At 38.9% G+C, this 9,783-nt stretch overlaps 1 protein-coding gene across 1 annotated transcript; it reads right to left on the minus strand.

The window, feature by feature from the left end:
• Positions 1-1,100: 1,100 nt before the first annotated feature.
• LOC103356539 (SH3 and cysteine-rich domain-containing protein 3) lies at positions 1,101-9,783 on the minus strand. Its single transcript, XM_008280715.1, has 13 exons — positions 9,586-9,783; positions 9,008-9,081; positions 8,598-8,676; positions 6,952-7,108; positions 6,734-6,831; positions 6,544-6,625; positions 6,064-6,161; positions 5,189-5,255; positions 4,973-5,022; positions 4,706-4,809; positions 4,490-4,541; positions 3,531-3,668; positions 1,101-2,079 (listed from the first exon to the last, which is right to left on the minus strand). Exons 2-13 carry the CDS (start codon positions 9,022-9,024, stop codon positions 1,981-1,983), a joined length of 1,041 nt encoding a protein of 346 aa, XP_008278937.1. The 5' UTR covers positions 9,025-9,081; positions 9,586-9,783; the 3' UTR covers positions 1,101-1,980.

Here is a 9,783-nt window from a genome sequence, read left to right on the forward strand (position 1 = left end):
AATAAATCAGTCTCAAAGTTTACCAGCAGCTGTAAGATTGTAAGTTTGGCTCTTAATGTTGCACCCCAGAAAAAAATAAATTTCTCTTGAACTGAGCAGATTCATTGCCACAGCTTCAAGCTGTCACCCCCTCCATGCCCTGAACCTCTCTGCAGTGCACTCACATGTATGTTTGTGTGTGTGTGTGTGTCTACAGACTCCCACTCCCACACAAAAATATAAAAATCATCCACATTCACAAATCCACTTTTGCAGCTTTCCTCCATTCTGCCTGTCTGGAGTGGCAGGGTCAGGGGGTTGGGGATGACAACATGGCAGCTGTGGTATCTTCCACGCAGTCCTTCAGTGAAGAGCAGCATGAAGCTGAGGCCGTTTCCTGAAAAGAAGTGACCCGTGTCTGAAGGGGTGCTCTGTTGTCCAATCAGAGGACTGGTGAAGCCTGGCAGCGCCTACCTGCTTGGGCCACACTGCTGTTTCCTCTGACAGACAACAGAGAAGGAAGAAGATGTGACCAAGCAAGTCATCATCTGCATCTAAACGGGTGTGAGGGACTGGAAACCAGACAAACAGAGAAATAATTAATGGGAAACTGAATCTATTTTGGAAATATGCTTTGTAAAAGAACAAAAGAAGAAGGATTCTTTATTAACAGTGGTCAGAAGGTGAGACAGCGGGCAGAGATGTATAGAAAATGAGCTTGTGTCTGTCTGTCTCGGTGTCGTGTTATTCAGGTTCATAGTTACCACTAGAATGTCTCCTCGGACCTACAAATGCCATTCCCTGCATTCCTCATCCCTGAGCCGCCCCTCTACATAGCAAACCGTCCCCACAGTGTTCCCTTGGGCTAATTACACTGCACTCAGAGTATCTACAGAAAATAGCTCTCATTTGTTCTCTGACATATGAGGGAAATGAATGCTGTCTTACCTTGGCTAAGACTGACGGTGATAATGAAATGGTAATAAATTCTGCACCCTTTCACAGATTCTTTCTTCTTCTTTTGCACATAATGAATCTGCTTATAACAAAACACAATCAAACAGTGTTCATCTGGAAAAGAAATTCCCAACAAAAGTGATAAGTGACACTGAGCCAGCAGGTTTGATTAATTATATTTATTACCAAATACAGTACACAGTAGTTAGAATTCATATATGCGCTCCATTTGTGATTAATTCACATTTGCTGATGGGCAATGTGAGAATAAACAGTGCCAATATTTACAGAAGGGTCTATATGTCAAATGTTCCAATCAATGAAGCTTTCTTTCCCAAATCATGTAGTTTGGCAAAGTAACACCAATAATCAACAAATACGAGACATCACAAATAAAACTCGAATAAAAATGTTGTTTCTTTTTATGGTGAAACAAATTTCAGACTTGTTTTTGTACAAATTCAAAAGGAATACTCAGAAGAATAATTATTACCTAAATTCTTTTTCAACATTCACAGGAGAATGCCAATTATTGTTGGTAGAAATAACCGTTGGACCAGCAGCACATTAATATTATTATATTTATTTTTAAAAAATGATTTTGACTGCAAAGATACCATCATATTTCTCGTGGAAGTGCTTGGTATAAAACAACAAAATACACAACAATTATTTTATCACCAGGCCCAGTTTTCATGGAGAATTTTTCTAAATGTAGTTTTGCTCACACATACATGATAAAGTAGTTCAGCACAGGCATTTAGAACAATCTGTGAAGGGCAACCTAAAAAGCAGATCTCCTAAAAAAACCAAAACCAAAACAAAACAAAACCAAAAAACAGTAACAATAACTCAGTAATTTTGTCAGACAACATTATAGATTTTTTAAAAACGAAGAAGAAATGTGTGGTTATAATCCAGTTTGTGATAGTAACCTGTGCACAGTCCTGTTCAGAAGTGCATGATCAGAAAAAATGTCACAGCAGATGATAAAACTGACATGGGGCCTGGCCAGATGTTTGCCAAAACACCTGCGGCGCCCCCTTAAATCTCCTGCAGCAGGTTGGTGGGAAAGAAGCCAAGCTTTCGACCTGTACTGACCTTCAGGTAGCCGTTGACCTCCTCACCCTTCTTCACCACAATCTGATGACATGCAAAACAAACAATCTTAAACAGGCGTATATCTTAGCTGTCTTCTGCAAGTGTAGGCCACGTTTTTCTTCATGCATTCCTGCATACCTGTCTGTGTCCCCGTATCTGTATTATGTGGTTCATTAGCAACAACAGAGAGCATTAAACAACTGTGAGCGGGAATAAATCTGCAATTCGGTATTCGTGAGTGTGCTGCGACAGATTTAGATATGCAAAGCAAGTCTCAGCAGCAAGTGAGAACAGAAACGTGCATGTAAAACATGTTTAAAGCCTGTGAGAGGAATTGTGTCACAAGTGAGCAAACAGCAGAGCAAATTAAACAGCGTCAGTTCTAAAATGTTTTATCTCTTCTGTTCTTTCCAAGTCAGGCAGAGCAAATCCACTGATCTCAACTCAAAGCAAAGCATGATCCCTCCACTCTCTGAGTAAATTTATGATACATTGAGTGTGATCCATTGTGATCCATCTTTTGCATCTCTTTTAAAACAGATCAAATACAAAATACCAACATAGATAAATAAGTGTGTTAAGTTTGGATTTTTTGGTCAAATTCGCTATTTCATAACCTCAGACACACAAAATCTATCAAATGAAATAATGCTAATACAGATTTTGAGAAAAACATCAGGACACATCTCTTATATCTCGATTTGCAGATTTTGCTAAAGTCATTGTGCGCAGATTCGAACATTATTCAACTCTGACACCTCTGTTTGGTGGTAGCATAACAATGACATGTCGCCGACAGCAACACATGCTGCTGAATAGCTTTTGTGTCTTCACTCAAGATGCAGGAATTTAAAGTTAGAGTTGAAGTTAACCTATAATGAGGGTTAAATTTAAACAGTAGTGGGGTTTAACAGAAGGCCAGGGATTGTAAATCAGTGAACCATTTGTTTCTTCATGTCAGAGTGACACAGGCTTGTGATGTTTCCAAGCTTGTCACTTACAGCCATCATGTCAACACACATGTATATATGTTCACGAAGCTGGACGGCAGGTTTTTAAAACACTTGTGCATAGAATTGTATTTTTTAATTTTTGTCTTTATCCACTGGATTTGTTTCTAATCACTGCTAAAGGGATGTGCCACTTCACATTCAGTAACCTAAACTTCCTCGTGAGTGTATAGCACACTTACTAAGCACGAGCATCTGTAGGGAATCAATTTTGAATACAACTGGTCAGGCTTTAGGCTGCATGGTATGCAGTATGTGCTTCTGTGTCTGCAAGGATCAACTGTCCCCACAGCTATAGAAAGATATACAAAGACATAGTTCAGCTTTTTCAGTTCTGTATTCCAGTGTGTTGGGCTTCAGCTTGCAGATAAGACTGGGGCTAGGTGTAAATATAGTGGAGACATTTATGGTTTGGTTGTATAATGATATGTCTGTGTAGGAGATTGTGTAAGTGTGCGTTTGTGTGTGTGCGTGTGTGTTAACCTGGTCTTTCTTGAGAGTGATTTGGCCCATCTCTCTGTTACCAACGAAGGAGCGAGTCACCTTGTAGACGTTCTCTCCTGCTCGCACTCGGATGATGTAATTGGCAGGGAAGAACCCTGTTCTCTCTCCGATCTTCCCCTGGTGGAACAAAAGCCTGAACAGTGAGCTGCTGCAGCGCTGGGCTCTAATTTAGATTACTTAGATGGCTCAATTTACACACAGTCATATAGTCCAGAGTGGATTTGAAACCTGAGAGATTGGCATATGATGAAAATAGCTGGATGGATGATAAAGAGGAGCTCTTGTACAATAACCAATTTATATGGAAAACCTGGATGAAGCAATGCAGCCTTAGAAAAAAAGGAATAAATCCTTTCAGCATAGTTTTTACTACAAAATGAGTGTTTGGACAGTAGCATAACTTTCTCTTGGGAAGCTATTGCAGCTACCTGCAGCTGTTTGACATATACAAGGAAGCGTGATCCAGTAGCTGCATTGTCTACTTAGAACCTGAATATGATGCATCAGTTCTGAGAAATACAGCGACTTTTTTAAGTTTGAGAAAATGAAAACAGCAGAAGAGCTCTCCAGCTTGCTTCATGATTTTTACATTTGCTTAACGACTCTATAAATATTTAAAAAACAAAGCTCTCAGGCTGCCGACTTGCAAGTTACGGCAGTTGGACTTTTTTCCATCACATAAAAAACTCACATAATTGTTCTGGCTCAAAAAAGATCATCATCTAATGGCAAAAATCCCAGACCTTGATAATGATCAAAAATCTAATTAATTGATCCTGAAGCCATCTGGCTGTCTCTCAGTAAAAAAAATTCATAGGTTTTGGAGAACACACAGGATTTAAAAAAACAAAAAATAAAAAATCACCTCAATCATGTAAACACTGAAATAATTTGTGTGAGTTGTATGAAAGAAAAACAAAACAAAAACTGGGACTCACCCTCCACCATTCCTCGTTGGAGTCATCTATCACTGTGATGCGATCACCAGCACTTGGGAACAAACAAGATATGAGTATTTTTGGGAGTATTTAAATATCAAATGATGACACAAGCTGGTGTCTGGTGCGAGAGACAGCCAGGAAAAAAAGACAACAGCAAAGAAAGTGATCAAGAGAAACATCGAGGGAGAGAGGAGAAGGTGTGGAGACGCTTACTGAACGTCCAAATCATCCTTTTCTACGGCCTTGAAGCGATACAGAGCCAAGTAGTAGTGAGCCTGACTGAACACGCCGATCTTCCCAGGCTGTGGCTTTTTACTCTGAAAGCACAAGAACACAAAACCTGATACTAACTTCAGATCCTTAATGTTGTTCGTCACTATCATCACTGTTAGCGTTACTGTCACTGTGTGGATGATTATAGCTTTTAAGTCTGTTGTCATTATCGTCATGCCATCATCTTCATCTCCACAGTTGTCAGACCTTATCATCTGCAGGAGCTTTGTCTCCCCTTTTGTCTCCTTCTGTGTTTGCTAATGCACAAAGCGGCAAAAACAAGACAAAAGACAAAGAGACGGTTATTAATTTGACATTTCTATTATTATTCTGAGTACTGTGATGGTAGATAACAAACAGTAAACAGAGAAAGTAAACACAGAGAGATTAAGGCTACTTTTGCTAACAGCTTTGTTCTCACACCTCTTTCACCTCCTTCATCCTCCTGCTTGGGCTGGGACTCATCTTCCTCCATCATCATCATCATCATCTGAACAGTGAGGAACATAAATATATATATTTAAGGTTAGCAAAGACAATGTATGAATAATTGTACAAAAAAAAAAGATTCAAATGAGTTTAGCAGGTAGAATCAACCAGTTCTAGCTAAAATCTACCTAAAAGAAAAAACTAAAAAATATAGTCTGCAAGTGGCTCATAGTGTCTGAAATTGTTTTACATATCTAGTTGGCAATTGCAGAAAGTGGCAGTGTTTTACCATCTTTTAGTAAGCAGGGGACAACATCGGCTAACATGACCTACAAGTTCTAATAGTATTTTAAAGAAAACATTTTAATGTAATGCTCAAAGAACATTTTAAGGATATTTGTTGTTTCAAATAATGTTCCTATGAGGTTAAAAGTGAAGTAAGAGAGAAAATTTTGACATTCTGAGGATGTTATCAGAGTATGTTACATAATAACAAAAGAAGAACAAACCAACATCAAAAAATATTTTGAAGATGTTATCAAGACCTCAGAGGACAGAATGTGAGAAGAAAAGAATTCTACAGCTGTTTTGGGGATGTTGCTGTTGAGAATTGACACAATGTTACTTAATAACAAAGTCAGAATGTTCAGAAAATGTCTGAGGGTTTTTAAAGAATTTATCCTGCCTGAGAAGAAGATTATGGGAACTTAAAGAAAACTCTGAGCTGAAAAAATGACTAGAACCTGCATAACTTTCTTAGAATGTTTCTTAGAATAAAGAAGATCAAACTGGGTTTCACACCAGATCATGTGCAAAAAGTGGCTTTGTGCTGTGTGAGTTAGACGTCTTCCTCGTACATCCACACTTACGTTCTTCTTGTCCTCTGATCCTTTCTTACGCTCCTTGTTGGCCATAATCACACCGACTCGCAACGTCTCAAACACGGGATCAGTGCGGTTTGACTGTGCTGCCAATCAAAATCAGCATTCATTAAACACAGAAATCAGAGATGCAAATAAGTGAGAATGTACAGGCTGTCCAAACACCATCTAATAACGTTAGAACACGACTCTTTTTCTAACAATATCAAATGGTTAATTTGATTTTGTGAATCAGTCTTATTGACACTAGAAAGCCAAGTTTTTCATCTGTGGTCATAAACTCAATACGTGAATTATAAGAAATGAAGTGGACACATCTATGAGCACATTTCTGGCCTATAGCTCTTAATGTAACTGTCAATAGTTTTTGAACTAAAGGACAAATTTTAAATTACAAAGCAAACTCTCCAGGTCGAAGTTACTGCTTTTAGTCACATGGATAAATGTATGTGTGTAAGTGGGACTCACAGAAGGGCAGCAGCTGTGAGACTGTGGCATTCTGCTGACTGCTGTAGAGAGGAGAGCTGTAGGCTCTTCTGAAGCCTGGAGGCTAAAAGAGTAGATGAAGAGGAGGAGAGGAGAGCAGCACATAAACCAAGTCTCAAAACATCTCTGCAGTTCATTTCTGAATCGTAGCCGGTAGCACTCTGTATCTTACTATTTTGCCAAAACACCTCTGGAACTCTACGTAGGACTGGCACTGGTGGTGGATGCTGGTTTTGCAGTTTTTACATCGCAATGCAAACTTATTGTTTACTGAGGAGAAAAAAAAAAAGCAAAAGTAAGTTAAATTACATCAGGAGAACAAACTTTTACAGGCCACTGATCTGACATATATATTTTTCTGTCGTGCACAAAACAAAAGCAGATACGTACAAACAATCATGCGTGCACAGACATCACAAAACTTTGGTTTCTTGCAGTAGTGGTCCTTGAACTTGTGGGGCTTGTCGTTGACTGGTCTGACTGGTTCAGGAGGAGGAGGTTCCTCTTTGTCTTCCTCTTCTACCTCCTCATCATAGATGAAATATACCTGGAAATAAATTTGGTTTTTAGATCATAGACCCAAAGAAAGCAGTTAGAGGTGCTAATAACGCTGCATTTCATGAAACAACTCGATGATTATATCCGCTGTGCAAGTTGTAAACAGGAAGACTTAATTATACAGTTTTGGGATTCCACTTCTCTCTTATGTTTGTCTCTTTATTTAACCCAAACAGTCTCAGTATCCTGAACCACCCACAGCCTGACAGATTTATGTGACAACGGTTCTATTAATACTGTGGTCTGAGTCATATGTAGCCCGTCTGGTCTCACACAAACTGTATCATATCAGCAGGAGCCAGATCCATGAATTATGATTTCAGTGTCAAGATCTTCTTTCTTTCTTTCTTTCTTTCTTTCTTTCTTTCTTTCTTTCTTTCTTTCTTTTTCTTTTTGCTAAAATTAATTAATTCAGTTTAGAAGGTTCTTCAGAGTGTTATTTGGACTCTTTCACATGGAGATACACTCACACAAACCCCAGGTGGGACGTATAGAAAAGAGCTCAAGATCTCAGAATAGCCTCAACAGAGACCGACAACATTCCCAACTGAATGCAACAAAGCTAATACTATATATACAGCCTGGTCAAACAGAGCTACAGGGATGTCACACACATCCATACATTCACAGATTTGTACACATACAACAATTAGAGGGACGCCTGACAGACTGAACTGGCTCTGACTCTCAGTGACTGGCAGGATTAGAGATGTCCAGTGACCGGCAGGCTATGGATTCTCACTACAATAACTGGTAATGCCAAGGATAGTTCACACATTACAGCGCCATCACTCTGTAACTCTATTTCGCGGTCAGGACTCCTAAATAAACCAATGGCTCAGCACATATGTCAGCTTCGAGTTCACTTACAGAAACATACTTAGAAAATTATTCAAGCAAAGAGAGCAGACAAAAAGGTGATGGAATATCTGTCCATTCAGTATGAAAAAAATTACACTTGATAAATCAAATTCACATATGTTTATATTTTTTCTTTCTACTTACTTGTTTCTAGACATGCAGGCAGTTATGTTTCACAAAATTTTGAGATATTAGTCTCTCAGCGGCCTTACTCTTCAGAAATGACTTCTCAGTTACTCTGGAAAATCCTGGAATCTGCTTAACGAAAAACTGCTTTTAGGTATAGAAATATTCTATTATAATCATTAAATATATGTATATTAGGAAATTCCATTTGCACAGATGAATATCTCTAAATCCAGTTATCAAAGTCGAAACGCAATGTCTACGGGAGGATTTGGGTGAACCGATAAACCTTGAATTTATCAATGCGATCTTGTAGTAAGACAATATGATCTGGTAAAAACAATGATTTGTATAAAACATTTTAGTATAAGACACATGTCAGAGAGAGTAAGATTTGAATAATTCCTCGCCATAAATAAATCAGTTTCCCTGGAATGTGCTTTGTAAACGGCCCTTTCATGTGTGTGACACACTGGTATTAGGTGTCTCACCGTGTTGTCCTCTTCTTTCACCACGTTTTCAGGGAGAGGTGGGTTGTCATGAATATCCACAGAGTCCTTGTCATCTAGCCTGTCATCAACAGGTAGCAAATGTCACACTGAGAAGCAAATGTTTGACTGCAGAAAACAAACAGTGGCCTGCCTCACATGCAGGCGTTCACGTTTCTATTTTCTGGTATATAATATGACTTATGTTTGTTTTTGTTTCCTTCTTTGCAGCAATTCAATTGTCTATTTAGACTTATTCCCTTGTTCTTTACAGTTATCTTTGATATTAAGACATGAGAAGCCAGTTTCCCAAACCAGCAAACTGGTAAAACTTGATCTTAAGTGGTTTTAACATCAAACACGAGATATTTCAAGTGAAAAGAAGAACCTTTCAAGATGTGAGTTGAACTTACGAGTCATAATGAGCCATGGTGTGGTTTGGTGGTTGGGGTTTCCTGATATTAAGAGTTTGGGCCAGCAGATGGCACTGTAGATGGAAAACACACAAGCATCATTGCTATAGGTGAAGAGAAGAGATATGTGTCCTCTGTGGGTGTAATAGTAAAGTGATTCCTCTGTTTGGCTTCCAGAGTTTTCAACATTCATTAATGTCCTTGCAATGTGTGAGTTATCAGTGAAGCAACTGGAGTTATCTTCTAGATCCTCTGGAGGTCAGATCTGGGGAGGTAACTTGATCTTAACCAAGTTAAAACAGGACTCACTTGTAACCTGGTACAAGATATATAGCCAGTGCATCTACAGCGTATCTACAGAAGCTTCAGAGGGTTTCCCCTTCTCAGGTTGCTCTACATGTTAGACTTCATGCTCAGGACTTTAACAAGAAAGCATTTAGCAATTCAAAATTAATTAACAAGTGCTTCGCAAGTAATAGTATAGGGTTTAATGATGATTAAAGGAAGGGTAGACAATTATTCTGCAGAACGCTCCTGTAAAAAAACAACAACAACAACAAAAAAAACTGTCAACTGACCGTGAAACTTGAATTCCACTTCTTTTCACAGGGATGTGGCTCTCACACCCTCCCTGCTGTCAGAGCAGGTACCTGCAGCTGGAAACTTCAAAGGTCTCTTTGCAGCTTTTTCTATCAGTCCTGTCGTTCAGTCCTTAACATGCCCAACTTTCCAAATGAGGCTCCAACAGGTGGGAGATTGGGATGAGTAATGCCAGC

The sequence above is a fragment of the Stegastes partitus genome, unplaced genomic scaffold, assembly GCF_000690725.1.
Source record: "Stegastes partitus isolate 25-593 unplaced genomic scaffold, Stegastes_partitus-1.0.2 Scaffold208, whole genome shotgun sequence".
In the NCBI taxonomy this organism is placed as follows: Eukaryota; Metazoa; Chordata; class Actinopteri; family Pomacentridae; genus Stegastes; species Stegastes partitus.

Bases quoted from the DNA above. Each gene is read 5' to 3' on its own strand.
- LOC103356539 (XM_008280715.1), bottom strand. The intron at 6,626-6,733 runs GTAAGATACAGA...CTACTCTTTTAG, and splicing joins AGAGGTGTTTTGGCAAAATA to CCTCCAGGCTTCAGAAGAGC. The intron at 6,162-6,543 runs GTGAGTCCCACT...TTTGATTGGCAG, and splicing joins CTCACAGCTGCTGCCCTTCT to CACAGTCAAACCGCACTGAT.